Source organism: Mastigoproctus giganteus, chromosome 9, assembly GCF_048544385.1.
Source record: "Mastigoproctus giganteus isolate SK-2022 chromosome 9, ASM4854438v1, whole genome shotgun sequence".
NCBI classification, from domain to species: domain Eukaryota; kingdom Metazoa; phylum Arthropoda; class Arachnida; order Uropygi; family Thelyphonidae; genus Mastigoproctus; species Mastigoproctus giganteus.
In genome coordinates this window covers 180,768,036-180,791,823 of record NC_143583.1, presented here as the reverse complement: position 1 = coordinate 180,791,823, position 23,788 = coordinate 180,768,036, and the positions used below count along the sequence as shown (strand labels likewise).

Below are 23,788 nucleotides of genomic sequence, written 5' to 3'. Positions count from 1 at the left end.
TGAAAGTGTGGACCGAGTAAGGACATTAATTAGAAGCGATTGTCATTTAAGCATTAGAATGGCTGCATCAGAACTCATAATGGACAAAAAAACATTTAGACCAATTTTAACTGAAAATTTAGGCATGAGCAAAGTGTGCTAAGATGGTTTCAAAAATTTTGAATGACAATCAAAGAATGTGAAGATGTTTTTTAAAAAATTGGAGACGATCCAAACTTTCTGAGTGCTTTAATTACTTATGATGAAAGTTGACTGTTCCAGTATGATCCAGAAACTAAAAGATGTTAATGTAATGGAAGACAAAATAATCCCCCAGACCAAAAAAATGAAAGAATATCAAAATGAAAACATGTTTCTTTTTTTCTTTGATAGTAAAGAAATTATTACTTCTGGATACATCCTGCCAAATCAGACTGTCAATCAAACATACTACATTGAAGTTCTGACTAGGCTGCATGAAAAAATTCAAAAGAAGACCTGAATTGTGGTAGGATGGTTGTATGTTCCATTAAGACAAATCTCCAGCACACAATGGGCCCTCTTTTTGCCAGTTTCTGGCTAAAAAAACAAACCCCTGTGTGTGTGAACATGCACTCTACTCACCAGACCTAGCCCTTTAACACTGTTTTCTCTTCCCTAAACTGAAAAGTGTACTTAAGGGAACCCATTTTCAGTCTATTGAAGGCATTCAGAAAAAAAAAAAAAAAGACCAAAGTGGTAAAAGGGCTTACATGGGCTAAGATGACTTCCAGAAGTGCATCTGTGCTTGGAAGAAATGTATGGAACAGTGTGCAAGCCCAAGGCAATTACTTGTAAGATACGAAATATTTCATTACATTTATTTCATTTTAACAGTCTTATTGTTTAATAGCCACACATCATAAGTGGGAGGGAAACTCACCATGGAAACAAAAGTTTTAAATATTTAAAATTATATCTTGACCTCATCATTACTTATGAATCAGATGACATCACTCATAGGGCTTACAGTACAGGAACCATTAGCAGGTAGTGATCATGCTGTTGTTAGTTGGAAGGTTGAAATAGTTAAAGGTAAAGCACAAGTTTTAATATCAGAAAGGGGACTATGACAGTTTAAGGCCCTACATGGCATCTATTAATTGGGATTTGAGAAAGAGGGCAAATACATTAGAATAAGCATTAGTATTAGTTGAGGCATGCGATGTAATCAAGCAAGATCATATAGCATCAGCCAAAAAAAAAAAAAAAAAAAACTTCCCATCTGGTCACTTCAAATGTTTGTCTAGTTCGGCCTTAAATTTATTTAAGCTATCAACTTCCACAACAACTGAGGAAGTCTGTTCCAGCAATCAACTACCTGCTGGCTAAAGGCAAACTTTAAATGTGGCTAGTGTGGCTATTAAATAATAAGGCTAGAATTATTTAATTATTAAACATTTAATTATTAAACATTAGAATAAGCATTAGTATTAGTTGAGGCATGCGATGTAATCAAGCAAGATCATATAGCATCAGCCAAAAAAAAAAAAAAAAAAAAAAAACTTCCCATCTGGTCACTTCAAATGTTTGTCTAGTTCGGCCTTAAATTTATTTAAGCTATCAACTTCCACAACAACTGAGGAAGTCTGTTCCAGCAATCAACTACCTGCTGGCTAAAGGCAAACTTTAAATGTGGCTAGTGTGGCTATTAAATAATAAGGCTGTTAAAATGAAATAAATGTAATGAAATATTTTGTATCTTACAAGTAATTGCCTTGGGCTTGCACACTGTTCCATACATATCTTTCCTAAATTTGAATCTATACCACCTCAGGTTCTTAATCTGAGCAAGCAGAAGTATCCCATCAGTGTTGAGCCTGATCAAACTATTCAAGGCCTTATACACCTCAATCAGATCACCTCACAGGTGCCCACTCTCCAGATGCTGCAACTTGCAGAACTTAAGCCTTTCTTCATAAGAGCACCCCCTTTTTTCCTTTCACCAATCTTGTTGCCTTTCTCTGTACTCGTTCTAACAACTCTACATCCTTCCTAAAATGGAATTATGGAATACCTTTAAAGCAATAATTACAGAAGCCATGAATGATATGTATTATTAAGAAAATATAGCATAAGGAGGCTGCTGAGATGGATGGATATGGAACGAGCCAGTCTAGTAGAGCAGATAAAGATAGCATGGGAAAGTTTCTGAGCAAGGAAAAGGACTGAAGCTGACAACAGCTACAAGTTGATCTGTATTAGTACCACATATAAGGTTAGGGAGGCCAAAGCTGTGTATAAGGAAGCACTGGTTAAGAAAGTAAAGAATAGGGACAAGGGTTTTTTTCATGTATGTGAAACAAAGAAAAAAAAAAAGAATCAGATCTGATCCTTATGTAGTGGGAAATTCTTAGATAATCTAACTGATGTGGATGAATTGAACAGGTACTTTGCATCAGTCTTTACTGATGAAAGAATCTTCATGCTGAGAAGAGGTTGTGCAAATGAGGCTGAGCCATATGAAATTGGTGATTTTGAAATTACAGATGATTATTTATTAGAAAGTCTTTCAAGCTAAAAGGCAAGGAAGCTTCAGACTTATGCTGCATCAGCCAAAAAAAAAAAAAATTTCTGAATTACCCCGAGAGAGAGAGAGAGAGAGAGAGAGAGAGAGAGAGAGAGAGAGAGAGAGAGAGAGAGAGAGGGGGGGGGGATCACCAAGAAAAAGAAGAATGATGATATCCAGCTCAGGACCCTGGGTGTGTGCCAAACCCATACTCACCAGATGTGAGCCCCTGGGGTTAAAGTTGATGACATATACCCAGTAATTTTGAGGGAAGTGGCCAGAGAGGGCATTAAACCATTGAAGTTAATTATGAGCACATCGTTAGACTCAGGATTGATTTTGATTTGCTAGTTGTTGGCGCATCGGCTTCTGTGGCCATATTGCACCTCCCAAGGTTTTTGCAGTACTTTGATCTAAGCCCGAGGCGGGAATCGAACCCGCGACCTTTGGGTTGCCGGGAAGGTACTTTACCCACTCGGCTAGCCCGGTCGGCCAGACTCAGGAGAAATTCCTTTGGATTGGAGAAGTGCCGACATATCACTAATATATAAAGGCAGTTCTAAAAGTGAAGTCAGTAACTACAGACTGGTTAGTCTGACTTCAGTGGTAGAGAAAATACTGGAAGGAAATATTAAGAGTGCAATGCTGGGATATTCAAATAGAAATGGCATGCTGAAAGTTACACAACGTGGTTTTGTTTAAAAAAAAAAAAAAAAATCAGACTTAACTAACCTGGTAAGCTATTTTGACATGGTTACCCATGAGCTGGCTGTATGTAAAGAACAATTTCAGCCTATCTTATTTGGCTTTTATCTGATTCAGTCCCTCATGAGGGGTTCTTGTGTAAGCTGGAACATGTTGGGATTATCAGAAAGATTTCGAGATGGATTTCAGGGTGGCTGCAGGACATAAAGTAAAGAGTTGTGATTAAGGTGTAATGGATCATTGCTGTTTCCAATTTTCATAAATGACATTGATGAAGAGATAAAGGGCATGATGTCAAAATTTGCAGATGACATGAAGTTTGGGAGAGTCGTTAATGAACAGTGCCAAGCAGCTCTCCTTCAGGTTGACTTGAATAGGCTTCAGATGAGGTCAAAAAAGTGGCAGCTGTGTGTTAATGCAGCAAAATCCAAGGTCTTACACTTGGTGGAGTTGGATTAAAAACAGCGGGGGGGGGGAGATCTGGGAGTTATGATATGGGCAGATATCAAGTTTTCTGAGTACTGTAAACAGGCAGCCAGGAAATCCCATGGTGTCCCATTGATGATTTATCGAACAACATCCTGTAAAGATAGGGAGATCACAATCCTACTGTATAAGGCAATTGTAAGACTGCATTTGTAATACTGTGTCTAAATTTAGAGATCTTATCTGAAAAAAAGACATTGAGCTTTCTTAATAGAATCCAAAGGCAGGCTACTCATGGTGAGATTGGCAGAAGGGTGCCCATATGAGGAAAGACTTTGATTATGTGGACTATATAGCTTGGCAACAAGGCACCTTAGAGGGGACAAATGTAATGTACTACATATGGGAAGCAGTAACTCCATAGTGACGTATCAACTCTGTGGTATTACACTGACAGTGGTAGAGAATGAAAAGGACCTGGGGGGTAATTGTGCAGGCAGATATGAAGTTTTCTGAGCAGTGCAGATGGTCTGCAAGAGTAGCTCATAGTGTCTTGTCAGTGATATACAGGAATTTTTCTAGCAGGGATAAGGAGGTGATTATCCCCTTGTATAGGGCAATGGTCAGGCCACACCTTGAGTACAGTCGGTCCTCGTATAACACGTGTTTACATTACACGAATTCGATCATACACGATTTATAAATAGGGGAACGTTATCTTATATAACACGAACCGAATTCGCTCATACACGATTTCGCCTTTGTGTTTACAAGAAATGGCAGTCGAACGCGGAATCACCCCAACTGAACGCAACACGATAGGAATGAAGAAGTTTCTGAAAATGTATTTATGTGTTTATATCAGTGAAGGGGAAACACATTTCACCATAATAACGTAAAAACCAACACAATTCCAGCTATCGATATAATCGCAAATGCAATTAGATGGAGTTTACTACCAGTTTATAACAGATTCCACTAGCAGAAACGCAACTGGAAATTGTTTTTATTGTTTTATGGTAGTAACCCCTAGAAATGTGCTTTAGTAAAATGCGAGGTGTTAATAGTGTATCTTGGCCTTTACGGTGTTGTTTATTCAGTTGCTACACGCGTGCAGCTTTGTTTATGTGTATCAAGCGTGCCACCTCGTTTGTAATTGTGCTTTATTCCCTAAAAATTAGTAAAATACTTAAAAGGTGTGAAAAGGAAGCGTCCTGGCGAAGACACTGCAGATTCAGAGGGGAAAAAAAAAGCAATATCGATAAACAGAGGCGGACTGTGTCAAAAATTCTTACCCGGGAAAATTTATAGTGGTTTATGGCCAAAATCACACCGGCCTGGGGCCCACCGGGATTTCCCGGGTAAGGCTTATGGCCAGTCCGCCTCTGTCGATAGAGAAAAAATATGAAATTGTGAAACGCTTTGAGCGAAATGAAAGCACGTGCTACAGACATAAATGAGGCAACGCCGAGAATTACAAAGAATGCGGAGAAAATAAAAACAACTTTCATAGCGGGAACAACTCAAAGTGTAATTAAAATCCATTAGATTAAGACACAAGAATTGGAAGAGATGGAACTGCTGTCATCTCTTTGGATAGAAAATCAAACAAAAAACAAGTTTGCTTACAATAGAAGCAAAAGCATTAGCAATATTTTATTACGACTATTTTATTTAACATAAATTTTTTATGAATAAAATACGTATTTTATTCGTAAAACATATTTTTAGTATTAAAAAATACTAAAAATACTTTATTATAATATAATAAATAATAAAAAAATAAATATTTTTAGTACGTATTTTAATCGTTATAAAATACTTACGTATTTTATAACGATTAAAATTCCCCACTTATTTATTGTGTTTGGTAATGTTTTGGTTCCAAATATGTGTTCAATCTTGGGTGGTCGGCACCTAACCCTACTTTTCCCATAGGGCCTGTTGTTTATATTGCACGATTTTGCATTGCACGAGGTTTTCTAGGAACGCAACTATCGTGCTATACGAGGACAGACTGTACTGTATACAGGTCTGGAGGCCTCATTTTAAGAAGGATGTAGAGCTGGTGGAACGAGTACAGAGAAGGGCAACAAGATTAGTGAATGGAACAAGGGGTTGCTCTTACGAAGAAAGGCTTAAATTTTGCAAATTACAGTGTCTGGAGACTAGGCACCTGTGAGGTTGTTGTTGTTATTTGGTTTTTAGGAGCATTAGCAACTAAGGCCATATTGCTCCGGGATATGCGGTGGTCATTCCTTCACCTTTCCGCATCCTCCGTATTTGGTGGTGACGGGCTTGAACCCCGGTCTAATCAAGAAGCGTGTGCAACGCACTGCTGCTCCTTCCCACCTGGCTACGGAGGCGCCTCACCTGTGAGGTGATTTGATTGAGGTGTATAAAGCCTTGAATGGTTTGAGCATGCTCAATGCTGATGGGATTCTTCCTCTTGCTCAGAATAATCACCTGAGAGGGCATAAATTCAAATTGAGGAAAGACAGATGGAGGATAGATGTGCAGAAGTTTGCCTTTAGCCAGTGGGTAGTTGGTTGGTGGAACAGACTTCCACCCTTTGTTGTGAGTGTTGATAGCCTAAATAAATTTAAGGCTGAGCTGGACAGGTATTTGGAATGAATGGAGGGGTGAAATGGGAGCGTTTTTTTTTTTTTTTTTTTTTTGGCTGATGCTGCATAAGCTTGCTTTCTTGCATCATATGCCTCTACTAATGCTAATGCAGCTTGGCAACAAGGCACCTTAGAGGGGGACCTGATTGAGGGTTATAAGGTTCAGAGAGGGGTTACTAAAACGAATTAAGGTAGAAGCAAGGGCCATAAATTCAAATTGCAGGAGTAGAAGTTTAGACCTGATTGTAGGAAGTTTTCATTTAGCCAGCAAGTCATTGATTACTGGTATGTCACCTCCACAGGCAGTTGAGACTGACAGTTTGAAGAAATTCAAAGGTCAACTGGATAGTTACCTATGAGAGTAGGGAACCACATAATTGTTTTTTAATTTCTTATATCTCTTTTTTTTTATGCCAGTGCAGCAAAAGCCTGTAGTTTCCTTGCCCTATATTGGCTGATACTAATACAGGGACCCTGGCTTTACACAGTTAATATATCCCATGAAAATGCCGTGTTAAAGTGAAAACATGTTAATCGAATATAATAACCAATGTAAAGTACTGTAATTCATCAGCAGACTTTCATAATATTTACTAAATTATTTAAAATAACCATTTTTACTGCCAATATAACTATAAAGGAGAACAAAGAGGTTTGAAACAATTCAGTTTTTATTCAGTTCATATACGTAATTTACTTCTGTAATAAATATTTGTTTTCACTCTCTTTTGTTTCCTTTTCTCTGCATACATCTCACTGTAGCAGCTCAAATCATTGTTTATGGTAACTTCTGTAAGGTGTGATAGAAAAAAAAAAAAAAATTCAGTAACATGCTGCTCTCCACATTGCCAATTGATCATATTTAGATATAATTTTTTCCCCCTTCAATACACAAAGGTGAAAAAAAAAAAAAAGAAAAAAAAAAAAAAAAAGGTAAGCAGCAGCCAAATCCACTCAGGATGAAAGCTGCCTCGACAATTTATGTTGAGGAAAATGGACCATAATCTGCCATGCTGGTCCAGTGCAGGTTGACAGATCAGCCATATTTAGCAGTCAAGGGCTGAACCCCGGTCTGCTCAAAGAGCTTGTGCTACCACACTCCCACTCCTTACCACTCGGCTACGGAGGCAAAGGTACAACACACCAACACCTTTTCAGAAAAAAAGAGGCGCCTCCATAGCCAGGTGAGAAGGAGCAGCAGTACGTAACACATGCTTCTTGATTAGACCAGGGTTCGAGCCCGTCACCACCAAATACAGAGGATGCAGAAAGGTCAGGGAATGACCACCGCATATCCCGGAGCAATATGGCCTTTTGCTAATGCTCTTAAAAAAAAAAAAAAAAACCAAACAAATCAGAAAAAAAAGAAGAGTATGTATGGTATCATAATGAAAGCAGCCTCATTACATATGCAGAAACTTATTTGGCGAAAAAAAAAAAAAAAAAAAAATCATCAGAAATATTTTTGTTAGCCATGTTGGTATAAGGAAGCCTGAGGCTTATGCTGCACCAGCCAAAAAGAATTTCTGAGTTACCGAAAGAGAGAGAGAGCAGGAGTCAGAAGTAAAAGGGAATCCAAGAAAGAGAAGAATGATGATATCCAGCTCAAGATCCTGGGTGTTCCAATCCCATACTCACCAGATGTGAACCCTTGGTATTAATCTTCTTGTTAATCAGAAGTGAGATGGTGGAATGGACAATTTATGGAAAAATGTCACATTAAATTAAATGGATAAAAATAATATATATATATATATATATATACAGACAAGTAATGAACATATCCAAAGGTCACTACAGCAGTGAGCGTCTTGCCTCCATTGCTTCCAAATTGTGTTGGATTAATTCAGTTTTGTGCTAGTTTTACCAAGGAGCCAGCTTTGAGGCAGATATCATGAAAGTGTGGTTTGGCAAAAAAAAAAAAAAAAAAAGTGTTAAACTGGTTGTTATTCCAGAGTAGAATTGGATTTTTGGATGTAGAAAAGCTTTTAGCAGATCAGCAATAAAGAAGTTAGTGAAGATGTGGGGTTTCAATAAATATTCAAAGTATGGTGTTAGCAAGAAGTCAATGATGATATCTCCCTCTGATTTCATATGACCCATATATGCATTGTTGTGGAATTCCTTGAGGATAGTTCACACATAAATTTAATTATTTAGTGGCAAAAGTCACAATTGTGAACAGCAGTAGTCAAGAAACACTAGATACCATTGCGAAAAATTTTCTTAGATATCTGAGGTGTGATACTAGGTGTGAAGGATATTGGTGATGTTTTTACATTATTAGAAACTTAAGCTTCTTGCATTCATGGAAGCACTGCATTTCAATAAATAAAGCTGATTAAATTTTTTTTTTCTGAATATATAGTATTCAAAAAAAATATCACAATATGTTTAACACAGTAGTGGTGTTCCATTACTGTGTGAAACATATACTTGCTGTTAGCTGTGTGTGACAAATTTATTACCACTATAAAAAAAATATTCCTACCACATTATAATAATTATTTATAGTAGGAGTAAAATTATGTATGTAAATACACTTTCTAGTGACTTTTATAAGTTCCTTTACAAAACAAGGTACTTTCACACCATGAACACATACAGCATGATGTTTATGACTAATAATTTATAATGTGCATTATAATGCATAGCAATACAGTACATATAACATTTCAATTTTTTTAAAACTGACAAAAGTTTTCAAAAATACACTTTTTTTTTTAAAACCATCCTCTGATTCATCCATGTTATGCATGAAAATGAATAGACAGAGAACTTTGTTTAAAAAAGTTGAATAATAACAAGATTATGGGTTTATTTTCTGTATTTGCTTCCATATTAAAAACAACTTATTTTATTGGATTTTGCCTTGAAAAATGTAGGTGTTAAATGTCAATGCTGAATTCTATTTCATTTTATGTTTCCATTGGAGCATTGGAATGTTTTTTTATTTTGCTTTTTCTCAGTTGCATGGCTTGTGCTTTTTTTGCATGTTACATGTATTATTTATTTATTTATATATATATATATATTTTTTTTTTTTTTTTTACTTTCTGTGTTATGCTTTATACTTTATATTGCTTTTTTTAATTTCAAGACATGATATGTGATGACACTGTTAAAGAATGGTATCTGTATTCTATGGCAGTCTATAATGATCTTAGTGAAATGCAACAATTTTCAGGGATTCAGAAGAGACCAGCATCTATTGCAGGTCAGTTCTAAGAAGATACATACATTTTTAGATTTCTGTTTCAGGGCACATAATGTTGTAAAATTCTGTTTCTTCTAATTTTGATGCTGTGTTCACAAAAATGTTCATGGTATTAATTTCTATGAATTGCAATTTCCTCTTTTTTATTGTTTTGGTGGCATTATTTATAACTGCAAAATGGTATTGGTCCAGATTAAATCTTACTAATTATCAGTGCAGCATTCACAGTACCACCTATTTATACTATATAGTAATAGTCATAAAATATTTTAAAGTGTAAGCAAGTTAGTTTAAATTAACACAGTTTTTAGTTGCACATGAATTTCTATGGGCTTAGTCCCTCTGGCATGCAGAAATTGGATAATTGTGCACACTTCTTCATTTTTCCATATTCTTCACAAGAAGAAAAGGAATGCTACATATGTGCCTTTATTCGTCTCATGTTTTACTGGGACAAGAACCAAAAAAATGTAGTGCATATGCCGAGCATGCACAGTAGATGGTTTTATGTGAAACATACTTCATGTTTCTTGTAGGTATTTTGGTTTTTATTTATTGATTACGAAAAAAAGAGCTTTTGTATTGTAAATATTTTATTGAACATTCACAAATTTCCATTATTTCATCTGGAAGACAAGATACATTGGATTTATGATAACTAAGGTAAAAGACATATATACTTGTGATAGCAACGTAACTAAATGTCTGTGGAAAACAGCGTTGATTGATTGAGATACCTGATCTTGTAGTTGATATTGAGGGGTTAGTGTTTAGAGTTAGATCGAATGTTTCTTGCAGGAAAATAATTAATGGTTTAGTTTCTTCCAATCCGAAGTTAACTTTGAAATCGTTGCTCATGATCATAGTATTTTGCCTTGAAAAATGTTGGTGTTAAATAGGTATTTACACTATAAGAACACTAGTTTTACCGAGGTGTCTAATTATAGCAGATAGATCACGCTTATGTTGAGCCCAGTAGTAGGTTAGGCACACTATAGCCAGTGTAGCTTATATGCCATTAAACACACACACACACACTACACTAGTAGGTTGAGTTTGAAATTGTCCTTAAGAAGGCTAAATTGTTTTCGATGCATGTTAATGTATTCTTTGGGTTGAACTTGCTCACCGGTCAGTTTAGTATCTTTACCCATGTACTTGAAAGCCACCTTCATCTTTCTTGCTCAATCTCATTATCTTCATTTCCATATGGAATAACACTGCATTGATCAGATTATCTGAGCTTGCTCATTGCCATCATCAACGGAGTCACACATAAATTCTCTTTGAACGTTCTGAATTGTCCAAGATAAATGCTGGGAAAGCACAGTTCCTCTGCGTGCTCGTGAAACAGTAAGCTCTGTGGTACATTAGGTTCTCTTGGGGCAATTCTAAGATATTTATCGTCGCTCCACAACATTTGCTGTTTGGCAACGAGACTTTCCTCGATCGGAACCACTTCTCTTATGTTGTCTTTATCCAAATTAATTTCCATATGATTGTCATCAAAGAATGACTGATCTATCATGATTTGATACAATCGATAAAGAGGCATGTCGACCAAATACTGAAGCCATGCTTTAACCACTCGCTTTCTTACTAACCCATCTAATAGCTGGACTTGTGTATTTTCCTGCATTTTATATGCACATTTATACAACGATCGTCGTCAATCTCTCTCTTGGCAAACGATGGACCATTGTGTTGACTGAAACAGGCATTGATCACTTTGGCCAAGAATGCCGTATTGTCCATGCATGTATCAGGTGTCTTATCTGCATGAACAGTAAGTAAGTAAGGAGAAATGAGCCTCTCTGTAACTAAATCCAACTTCGGTAAACACGATGGAATTTCTGGGTAGACAAAGCCGTTCGACCTAGGTAGTGCTGGAATGGTGTTGTTCTTAAGTGATTCTCTACTGCTATTACACACAAGGATCCCATCGACCTCAACATCAGGAAATGTGCATATCAATCATGTATCTTTAGCAACTGGTTCATTTGTGTCGTTTTTGAACCATAGATGATCACAAATGCAGCATACAGAACAGAAATCATTTTTCACAAATCTCCTTTCAAATTCTCAATACGTGTTCTTATGTAAATAGTAGTTGGCTTAAGGAAAAGGAGCTTGATCATTTAAACTCATCTGCTCCGCAGTTGGAAAAATGTTCCAATGTAGATAATTAATACTCACTTTGGGTACATCACTGTTATATGGAGCCTTCAATTTAGTTTGATTTTCTGTTTGTCTTTTAAGCAATCTTGATAGTCTTTTTCGTGTACTCATTGCTACCTTCATCTTTATTTTCTTAGGTCTTGACACTTTCATTCTTGCTCGACACTCTCAAGAACGCTCTGCACTTGACTTCAGCATCGTTGAACACGTTTTCCAAAATTACCGATGTGAAATCTTCTATACAATGGAATGTAATGAAAATGTGAGATGAAAAAAGAAATTTCTGACAATTTCTTTGTTGGAATCGTACTTCCTATAGTATTAACTACAGGAAGTATGATTGTGATGTCATATTATTCAACAAATGGCTATGATAAATTGAGTAATTAGGCTATTGGCTTAAATTTCACTAACTTCTTCCAAGCCAAGGATGCTTTCACATAAAATAAAACAAACATCTTTTGTGCATACAAGGTACACACACATTTTTGGGGCTTTTTTTTTTTCTTTCTTTCTTTTTTTTTTTTTTTTTTTTTGTTGTTTTATTGTGTTTTCAGATGCAGTTCAATGAAATTCAAATGAATGCCATTTGAAATTTGTAAATCGGTTCACTATTATTGCATCACGCACCCTAATCGCACTATTAGTGAGTACTCGGCACAGACTAGTGGTAGGAGTGTGGGAAGGGCCTCAAGTGGAAGCCACGAATGATACATTTTTTGTGACCAACCAGATTTGCTCGGTTGTAGGTGCCCCCAAGGATGTTTCACATCAAAAACTTTGTTACCTTACTTTCTAAACAGTCCTTTTGGGTGTGGGGAAGCAGAGATATAGAATATATCTCTCCTTCCCCAGTTAGAGTGGCTGGGAATAGGAATAGGTGCATGTATACTTGCATGTATACCAATGCTAGAAGTATAGTAAATAAATTTGATGAATTTGAAGTGTTGGTCAAGACATCAAAGGCGGATATTGTTGGGATATCAGAGACGTGGTGTCACACAGATATAAGGAATGCCGAACTGGAATTTGGGAAGTACAGTGTGTACAGAAAGGATAGACAGGATAGGAAGGGAGGAGGTGTTATGCTGTTAATAAAGAAAAACATAAAATCAAAAGAAGTGCATCCAGTTGATATAGATGAACAGTGCACTGTTGAGTCAGTTTGGTGTGACATAAGCACTGCGAAAGCAAAAATTAGAGTAGGAGTGTGTTATAGGCCTAATGACTCGAATGAGTACAATTAACAATTGTACAGAGAAATAGAGTGGGCTAGTAAATCGGAATGTCTTATAATGGAGGATTTTAATTTCCCAGATATTAACTGGAATTTGTGGGTTGGTCACTCGCACACTAGCAAGGCTTTTGTGGATTTATTGGATGATTGTTTTCTACATCAGCATGTTCGTGAGGCAACAAGAGGGAGCAATACTCTTGATCTGATTATCAGTAGTGATTCTTCATGCATTAAGAATCTGCAGATAAATGAACCGCTAGGTGGCAGTGATCACAGTGTGTTGAAGTGGGATTTACTCAAGGAGGTAACTACCATCAGAGGTAAAGGGAAGGGTTTTTGTTTTTGTAAAGGCGACTATGATGGTCTGAGACAGTATTTAAATTCTATACAGTGGGACCAACTGATGATGTTACCAACAGCAAACTCAAAATGGGAAGCATTCAAGGAACTAATCTTGGAGGCTACTAGGCTTTACATACCAACAAAGAAATATTGTTCAAGGTTTAGGCCTAAATGGTTGTCAGATGAACTATTGAGACATGTGGCAGAGAAGAAAAATGCATGGGATACATACAAATTAATGGGTGACATGGAAGCCTATGATAGATATAAGTTGGTCTGTAACCAAGTCACAAAGGAGATTAGGCAGGCAAAGGCAGACTACGAAAAATCCTTGGCAAAGGATGCAAAGAAAAACAGAAAAGAGTTCTTTACCTATTTAAACTCAAGAAGGAAAGGGATGAATCAGATTGGTCCACTGGATATTGATGGATCAACAGTTGAGGATCCTGCTCAGGTGGCTAACAATCTAAACGAGTATTTTGCATCTACATTCACGCATGAGGAGTTATTCAGGAAGAAGAATGATGTAGGTAAAGTAAACATTGGCAGTGAGCTGGATAATTTTGTAATAACTGAGAGGAAAGTGGAGGAGAGATTGTTGAGGATGAACATAAAAAAGGCACCTGTGGTGGATGGGATCTATCCAGTTATATTAAAGGAGGCAGCAAAGGAAGTAAGCAAACCCCTAACCATAATTATGAGAGCTTCTTTGGACTCAGGGGAGGTACCCATAGACTGGAGATGTGCAAATGTAACCCCAATTCACAAAGGAGGATCAAAGGCTGACACAAGTAATTATAGACCTGTTAGTTTAACTTCTGTTCCAGGAAAATTAATGGAGGCACTGGTTAAAGAAGCACTGCAGGATCATCTAGACAAGAATTCAGTTATAGCTCAGACGCAGCATGGTTTTGTTAAGGGCAGGTCTTGCCTGACCAATTTGATTGGATACTATGATGTAGTCACAAAAGAACTGGGTGCAGGGAATAACTTTGATATTATATATTTGGATCTTAGAAAGGCTTTTGATACTGTTGCACATGGAAGACTGCTGCACAAATTGGAGCAGTGTGGCATTGGAGGCAAATTGCTGCTATGGGTAAGGGGATGGTTGAGTGGCAGAAGACAGAGAGTGGTAATCAATGGACACTGCTCAACGTGGACTAATGTTATTAGTGGAGTTCCTCAGGGTTCAGTGGTTCAGTGTTGGGTCCGTTGTTGTTGTCGTTTTCGGTGTTTATGAATGATATTAATGATGGGATATCAAGTTTAATGTCCAAGTTTGCAGATGATACAAAGGTTGGCAGGGTTGTTAAGGAACCACTGATGCTATGCTGCTGCTGCAACAGGATCTGGAAAGGTTGAACAGATGGGCTGAGAGGTGGCAAATGAAGTTTAACATTGACAAATGTAAAGTACTACATATGGGAAACAGTAACCCCAGAGCAACGTATCAACTCTGCGGTACTACACTGACAGTGGTGGAGAATGAAAAGGACCTTCGGGTAATTGTGCAGGCAGATATGAAGTTCTCTGAGCAGTGCAGACGAGCTGCAAGAGTAGCTCATGGTGTCTTGTCAATGATATACAGGAATTTTTCTAGCAGGGATAAGGAGGTGATTATTCCCTTGTATAAGGTAATGGTTAGGCCACATCTTGAGTACTGTATACAGGTCTGGAGGCCTCATTTCAAGAAGAATGTAGAGCTGCTGGAACGGGTACAGAGAAGGGCAACAAGATTAGTGAATGGAACAAAGGGTTGCTCTTACAAAGAAAGGCTTAAGTTTTGCAAATTACAGAGTCTGGAGACTAGGCACCGGCAAGGTGATCTGATAGAGGTGTATAAGGCTTTGAATGGTTTGAGCATGCTCAATGCCAATGGGATTCTTCATCTTGCTCAGAATAATCAGCTCAGAGGGCATAAATTCAAATTGAAGAAGGACGGATGTTGGATAGATGTGCGGAAATTTGCCTTTGGCCAGCGGGTGGTTGGTTAGTGGAACCGACTTCCATCACTTGTTGAAGTTGATAGCCTAAACAAATTTTGAGGCTCAACTGGACAGGTATTTCGAGCGAACGGAGGGGTGAAATGGAAGTGGTGTGTTCTTTTTTTTTTTTTGGCTGATGCTGAATAAGCTTGCTTTCTTGCATCATATGCCTCTACTAATGCTAATGCTAATTATTTTACTAGACTCTCTTCTGTGATATCAGTATCATATCAAGAGTAGGAGACCGGCAGAATTGCTTAATAAGTACAGGTCACTGTTGAAAAAAAGGCCGTGAAATAGGGTTGAATTTGAAAGTGTCTGCAATTCTGCCCAGACACGATAGGAGGGAGTATTTGATGAGAGCCTTGTCGATCAATTCAGCCCTGGAAAGATTGTGCAAGGCTCAAGGGGTAGAATTTTTTTCAGCCTGGACTGTACTTGTTAACAGGAGAGATTGCTTCTACAGGGATGGGATACACTTAAATAGAAAGGGTGCAAGAATATTTGCTGATGCTATTGAGGCAGTGTTAGGTGGGTCGGAAAACTGCTAGCTTGGGGGGAGACAAAGATGAATAGATTAACAGTAGCCACTGGCAGAGGTGAAAGAGATTCTTGCACTGCTTCTATTGGAATGAGCAGAAGCCTGAAAAACAAGATGCAGGATATTTCAGAGACTGCTGGGAGTCATTGCGGTACAAGTAAACACATGGGTTGTGTTAGGGTAGCTAAGAATAGAAATAGGTGCATGTATACTTGCGGGTACACCAATTCTAGGAGTTTAGTAAATAACTTTGATGAATTTGAGGTATTGCTCAAAACCTCAAAGGCAGATATTGTTGGGATATCAGAGACATGGTTTCACACAGATATAAGGAATGCAGAACTGGAAATTGGGGAGTACATCGTCTACAGAAAGGATAGACTGGATAGGAAGTGAGGAGGGGTTATGCTATTAGTTAAGAAATACATAAAATCCAAGGAAGTGAAGCCAGTGGACATCACTGGACAGTGCAGTGTCGAGTCAGTTTGGTGTGACATAAGCATTGGGAGATCAAAATTGAGAGTAGGAGTGTGCTATAGGCCTAATGACTCTGATGAGTATAATAAGAAACTGTACAGGGAAATAGAGTGGGCCAGTAAATCAGAGAGTCTTATAATGGGAGATTTTAATTTCCCAGATATTGACTGGAATTTGGGGGCTGGTCACTCACACACTAGCAATGCTTTTGTGGATTTATTGGATGATTGTTTTCTACATCAGCATGTTCGGGAGGCAACTAGAGGGAGGAATACTCTTGATTTGATTATCAGCAGTGATTCTTCATGCATTAAGAATCTGCAGATAAATGAACCACTAGGTGGCAGTGATCACAGTGTGCTCAAGTGGGATTTACTCAGAGGTAAGTACCATTAAGGGTAAAGGGAAGGGTTATTGCTGTCGTAACGGCGACTACGATGGACTGAGACAGCATTTTAATTCTATACAGTGGGACCAACTGATGATGTTGCCAACAGCAAATGCAAAATGGGAAGCATTCAAAGAACTTATCGTGGAAGCTACTAGGCTTTACATACCAACTAAGAAATATTGTTTAAGGTTTAGGCCTAAATAGATGTCAGGTGAACTAATGAGGCATATGGCAGAGAAGAAAAATGCATGGGATACGTACAAATTAACACATGACACAGAAGCCTATGTTAGATACAAGTTGATCTGTAACCAAGTTACAAAGGAGGTTAGGCAGGCGAAGGCAGATTACAAGAAATCTTTGGCAAGGGATGCAAAGAAAAACAGCAAAGAGTTCTTTACTTATGTAAACTCTTGAAGGAAGGGGTTGAATCAGATTGGTCCACTTGATATCGATGGGTCAACTGTTGATGATCCTGCTCAGGTAGCTAACAAACTAAGTGAATATTTTGCATCGACATTCACACAAGAGGAGTTATTCAGCGAGGGGAATGCCAGAGGTGTATTCAACTCTGGCAGTAAGCTAGAGAATCTTCTAATAACTGAGAGTAAAGTGGAGGAGAAATTGTTGAAGATAAACACAAGAAAGGCACCTGGGGTGGATGGGATCTATCCAGTTATATTAAAGGAGGCAGCAGAGGAAGTAAGCAAACCCTTAGCCATAATTATGAGAGCTTCCTTGGACTCAGGGGAGGTACCCACAGACTGGAGATGTGCAAATGTGACCCCAATTCACAAAGGAGGATCAAAGGCTGACACAAGTAATTATAGACCTGTGAGTTTAACTTCTGTTCCAGGAAAATTAATGGATGCACTAGTTAAAGAAGCACTGCAGGATCATTTAGACAAGACTTCAGTTATAGCTCGGACACAGCATGGTTTTGTTAAGGGGAAGTCTTGCCTGACCAATTTGATTGGATACTATGATGCAGTCACAAAAGAACTGGATGCAGAGAATAACTTTAATATTATATACTTGGATCTTAGAAAGGCTTTTGATACTGTTGCACATGGAAGCCTGCTGCACAAATTGGAGCAGTGTGACATTGGAGGCAAATTGCTGCTGTGGATAAAGTGCTGTGGGTGGCTGAGGGGGAGAAGACAGAGAGTGGTAATAATGGACACTGCTCGTCGTGGACTATTGTTATTAGTGGAGTCCCTCAGGGCTCAGTGTTGCGTCCATTATTGGTTTCTGTATTGATAAATGATATTGATGATGGTATATCAAGCTTAATGTCGAAGTTTTCAGACGATACAAAGGTAGGCAGGGTTGTCAAGGACTCTACTGACACTATGCTGCTGCAACAGGATCTGGAAAGGTTGAGCAGATGGGCCGAGAGGTGGCAAATGAAGTTTAACATTGACAAATGTAAAGTACTACACGTGGGAAACAGCAACCCCAGAGCAACGTATCAACTCTGTGGTACTACACTGACATAGTGGACATAGTGTTTTTTGTTATGCCTGTGGTGATGCCTGTGGTTTCCCACAAATCCGCGTTAAATACTCTGTTAACATAGCAAAGCCAGTCAGTGTGGGTTATGTGTGAGTAGTGTGTTGTTTGTGTTGTTTGACTGGCCTCTTCGTTACTGGGAGGCGCGATCACCAGGAAGGAGCCTACCAGCATCCGTCCACTGGCACGAGGAGCCGGACCAGGGATTAAAAGACATCTGACGGGCCGTCCACACTCTTGCAGGAGCGAGAGTGGGGAGGGCCAAGGAAAGAGCGGAGAAGAGACAGGAAAGTGGAAGACAGACAAGATAGCGAGGATGACAGAGCGTAGGCATCCTCCCAGGCGAAACGGAGCAGGAAGAGTGCTAGATGCAGTTGTGGGAGTCCTGGAGAAAGACTGGGTAGGAAGAAGAGAATAGGTAAAGTTCAAATTAAAGAGTCCAGGATCGTCACAATGAAGAATCACGGAGCGGCGTCGACAGGGCTGTTCGCCATTTGCAGTTTCATGTCTGGAAGTTTCCGGTGCTGGGTATCAGTTGCTGTCTAGAGGAGGTTATCCAGGAGTAGTGTTCGGGAGTTGCAGGTGATGCCAGCGACAACGAAAGACCTCGTTGGCATAACTGGTCAGTGCACGGAAGGCATCATTAGATTCCAATAACTTGGTTTCTGGCCGAAGTGATGAAAAGTTTAGTAGTTGCACCAGTTGTGGAGTTATTCCAGCAGGTTTGCCATAAGTTTATGAATTGTAGCCACACACGTTTATGTTCCTTTTTGATGTCGGTATCGGTATGGGTTTGAATAGTGAGGAATTCAGCTTCCTTATTCTTCTTGATGGCATGAGAAAGTCCAATAAAAGCGACGTGGAGGACCAAAGGGAGGCGGCCTGTTAGTAGCTGTAGGGCGCAGTTGATGTCGTTCTACATGCGCGGGTCATTTGTAGCATAAGTCGTTGAATTTGCTGAATTTTACGTTGAACATGCACTAAGGTCATTCGGTGGTACCGTACTGCAGCTCCATATGTGACAATTGGTATAAATACTGCTGAGTATAAAAGGCGTTGAGTTGGTCCTTTAAGACCCCAGTCCTTGCGGGTAAAGCGTGCTAACATAGTGATGTAATTTTTTATCTTTTCTTTGATAGCTTGGATATGAGGAATGAAAGTTCTCCTGTCGTCCAAAATTACTCCCAGGTACTTCACCGATCGGTAGTTTTTCAGTGGGCGGCCATTAAAACGTATGGTAGGAGGTCTGGAGAAGTCCAGTTTGCCTTTTAATAGGAGGGTTTTGCTCTTCTCAGTGGAGACTGAGAGTTTATTTTCCGTGGCCCATACGGACAGAGCAGCGAGAACAACCGTAGCCTGGGTTTCTATGGTGGTGCGGGTGGGGCCCTCAATGATAATAACCATGTCGTCGGCATAAGAAAGCTGAGTAGTGTATGGGTAGTCCCTCAGGAGCCAGTCGTCGAGTATCATATTCCAGACAGCTGGCCCCAGGATGGAGCCCTGGGGACAGCCTCGGGTTAGATGTCGGGTGATGCAGTGATATTTTGTTTTGATGCTGACCTTGCGGTTAGAGAACTAGCTTTTGAGGCAGTGGTAGAAATTCCAAGTACAGTTAGAGACTCTGGCCCTCTGAAGAACGCCCGGCCACCACACTGTGTCAAAAGCTCCTTTGAAGTCAATGAAGATTGCCAGTACATAAGTTGCATCCGACTGTTCTGCAACTTTGAGGGTTTTAGATAGAGCATCAATTGTGGAGCATCCTTGTTTGAATCCAAATTGAAGCGAGGATGCCAAACCACTGGCTTCATATCGGGGTTGGAAGTGGGAGAGCAGCAGTCTCTCAAAAACCTTGCCGAGAATGGGAAGCAGCGCAATCGGGCGATATGCCTTGGAGGTACCTGTGGGATCCTTAGGTAAGAGCCTCAGGTTAGCGTGCTTCCAACATGATGGAAAGTTACCCTCATTCAGACAGGTGTTGAAGAGCTGAAGAAGTATCATTGGAGCTATGGCCCAGAGACGTTGCACAGTCTCGCCTTCAATAAAATCCAGACCAGGAGCTTTACCTTTTTTGATTTTTTTAATTGCTGCATCGACTTCTTCCTCTGTGAATGGTTCCTCCATATTGTCTGGCTGGAAACTGGAATTTTGTACTGCTATCTTCCTGTGGGTGTCAGAGTTGGTGTTGTCCTGATATATTAGTTCATCCAGAATCCTGTTGATTGTATCTTCCCAGTGTGTAATCTCAGACGAGTCATCAGAGCGGACAGAGTGTATGACATCCGTGGATCCCAGCTTATTCCTCACGAGTTTGTGGACTAAACCCCACGGATTCCGGTTCCCCTCAGTCTCGACAAGGGAACGCCAGGAGCTTTGCTTGGCATGGTAAATTTTGTTAGTATATTCACGGCGGACTGCTTTGAATCGGTCTCTATACTGTTCTACAGTGTGAGCAGGTTCAGTCCTTCTCTTGCGTTGGTATTCTTTCCGAGCGTGCTTCAGAGAATTGCGCAGGTTAGTGAGTTCCTGCGACCACCATGGAACAGATCTTGGTTTCCTGGAAAATTTTTTTCATGGAAGCCTCTGAAGCTTTGAGGAGCAGACTCTGCACAAAGTCTGTTTTCTGCGCACTGTTCATTGATTGGTAGAAGTTGCTAGCTGGGTCATGAAGAGCATCTTGAATTACATTGTCAAACTGGTCCCAGTTCGCTGTTTTAGTGGAGAATCTTACAATATCCTGGATAGGCACTTGACGAGGGAGGGAAGAATCGGTGACACTGTAAGCGATGAGGCGATGGTCGCTAGTAGTGGCTGTGTCATGCACCTGCCAATGGAGGAGTCTATTGCGAAGAGAAGAAGTAGTTAGTGTGATATCCAGGTTAGACTCTCCAGTTCCCGAAGAGTAGGTGGTTGGTTGTCCTGGTCTGTTGATGATTTCAAGGCTGCGTGAGGCAATGAATTCATCTAACATATCTCCTCTTGCATCGGTAGAGGTGTTGAACCATTGTGTTGACCGAGCATTCGAATCTGCGGCTATGATGACATCAGTGTTCTCCAGGAGGTCAAGAGCTTGTTCTAGTCGGGCTATGTGCGGAAGGATATCTGTACCAAATTGGAAGTATGCTGTTAGGACCGCAATACGGCCGAAGCTGCATTCTATTGTAGCCCCCGCTAGGTGGGGAGTGCACAGTGATTCTATCTGTGTTACTACTAAGTCTGGATTGCGGACGATGATAGCTGCGAGGCACAATTGGTTTGTCGTCTGGATTTTCCTGAAAGCCAGGGGGTAACCAGAGACCCTTCCACGGACGCAGTATGGTTCCTGAAGGAGAAGAATGTCTAGATTCAACTCGTCCATTAGGGGATGAAGCTGTGTTGCCACTGAGATGGATTTTTGGCCATTGATTTGAGCTATACGAAGTCTGGGAGAGGGGGGGTTGAGCATCCTATTTTCCATAGTTAGTCTTATTGCGTACTATATCTGCTGCTCTTCTATATACAAGGCACGCTCCATCCCGCACAGAGTGATCGTAGGGTTTGTTAATTGCTTTGCAATTTGAGCATTTAGGAGGTGAGGCTTTGTTGGGACAGTCCTTGTAGAGATGCCCTGCCTCAGCACAATGCCCACATATTGGTTGTTTTTTAAGACACTTAGCAGAGGTGTGCCCATAACCAAGACATTTATAGCATTTCAGGACTGGTACAAAATCTCTGAATCTGTGGGATGACCAGCCCAGAAAAATTCTATCCTGGCTGTGTAGGAATCTCCTTATCCTGGGGGACACTTCTATAACCCAATTAAGTCGACCGCAAGTCCGTGCATTGGTGGAAAATTGAATTTTCATCTCCTTAATGGCTTCTTCTTTGCTCATGGATTCAAAGAGATTTCTGTTATATACTTCCTCCAGTAGGTCAACTTTCTGGATTGAGCCATCTACATCAAACACAATTAAACTTGGTCCTCTGAGTTTAGGGGTTTCAAAGATAAGAGTTAGATCTTCAGCTGTGCCGCAAGACTTGATCTGTTCTAGATCTGACTTAGTGGCTGCTTCCAATATTATCCCTTTGTCGCGAATTTTGCGAATGTTCTTGATTTGGAGATTGTCTAATTTTGGTTTTATCTTCTTTAGGACGGTGTCCTTCACTCCATTGCTATCTGGGATGTCGCACCCTTCTCTAGCTTTTATAATCAGCATATGCTTGTTCTGTGTGGTGGGGATCTGAGGTAGTTTGAGCGTGGCAGCATAAGACAACTGGTGTCGAGTATCTTCATCAGAAGCTTGGTTGGAAGGTAGCCCGCTATTCAGAGCTGCTATAGTTGGATTTTTAGTTACTTTAGATAGAGTTTTATTAGTTTGTTGGAGTTGGGCATTGGTGGCCTTCAGCTGTTCATTTTCTATAATGACCTCATATAACTTCTTCTCTAAAGAGCCCCAGCAGCGCGAAATTTGTAATGATACGGCCCTGGTGACGTTGCTGTTTTTGCTACTGAGACAGTATTCCATTTTGCGCCTCAGTTTGTGTATAATTTTCAGGTTGGGAAAATCTTTGCTGAATAAATTCGGCATTTCATCCCATTCCTCTTCATCCTCCCGTTTAGGGGGGAGTGAGCCAGATGCGTCTGGTCTTTTGAGAACCTTTTTCTTGAGGGTAGGAAGTCTCTTCGTGGATGCTGCGGGATCATAGTCGCTGTTCACCCCTTTACAATCAGCATCGTCGCCGCCGGGAGAGTTGTCCTCGGCAGGTATGCTGTGTTCATTTGCCGCGGAAGCTTGTTGTTTTGCGGTCCGAATTTTGTTTTTAGTCATCGCGATCGAGGAGGGAACTCCCTCCGAGTTTTCTTCCCCCGAGGACTGGTGCGGTTGCCTGCAGGAACGCAGTGAAGCTCTACGATGTGCATTTACTTTCCCGGCCATTATGCAGAGCTATAAGCAGCAGATGACAAATCAAGCATTAATTGGGGAAGGGTAGTCAGTTTACTGTTCTGCAGTAGAGTTGTAGGAAGAACAATAACGTTTAAGTCTATTGGGTTAACTACAGGTGGTCGCGGGCGGGCAACTACTGCCGAAGGCAATATAGCGACCAAAAAGCTACCTTCACACCAGTGACCGTCAGCCAGTCAAGACAATGGCAGTAGTTTGCTTCGGCTTTAACAAAATTGTTCAAACACAAATTAAAATTAAAAGTTACTTATCTGCTCTAAGTCCAGTGCATCCATGACCCGTATGATTGGAAGGCATTTGGCGGCCACTATAAGATGATGTCTATCATATTGGGTAATAACCTAGATTTTTTACTAAATTTAAGTTACTTTAGAGAGCACAATTTACCATCAACTTGTACTACCGGCCACCTGGCGGTCTTCCAAAACGTACTACACTGACAGTGGTAGAGAATGAAAGGGACCTGGGGGTGGTTGTGCAGGCAGATATGAAGTTCTCTGAGCAGTGCAGACGGGCTGCAAGAAAAGCTCATGGTGTATTGTCAATGATATATAGGAATTTTTCTATACAGGGATAAGGAGGTGATTATTCCCTTGTATAAGGCAATGGTCAGGCCACACCTAGAGTACTGTATACAGGTCTGGAGGCCTCATTTTAAGAAGAATGTAGAGCTGCTGGAACGA

General features: G+C 39.9%; 1 protein-coding gene across 1 annotated transcript in view; it reads left to right on the top strand.

Annotated features, from left to right (window-relative positions):
- LOC150080923 (uncharacterized) overlaps window positions 1-23,788 on the top strand; it is a 284,011-nt gene that overhangs the window by 227,612 nt on the left and 32,611 nt on the right. Inside the window, exon 15 of the mRNA XM_090380857.1 lies at window positions 9,383-9,499. Within this exon, the coding sequence (XP_090236983.1) occupies window positions 9,383-9,499 (117 nt within the window). The remainder of the gene's footprint in view (window positions 1-9,382; window positions 9,500-23,788) is intronic.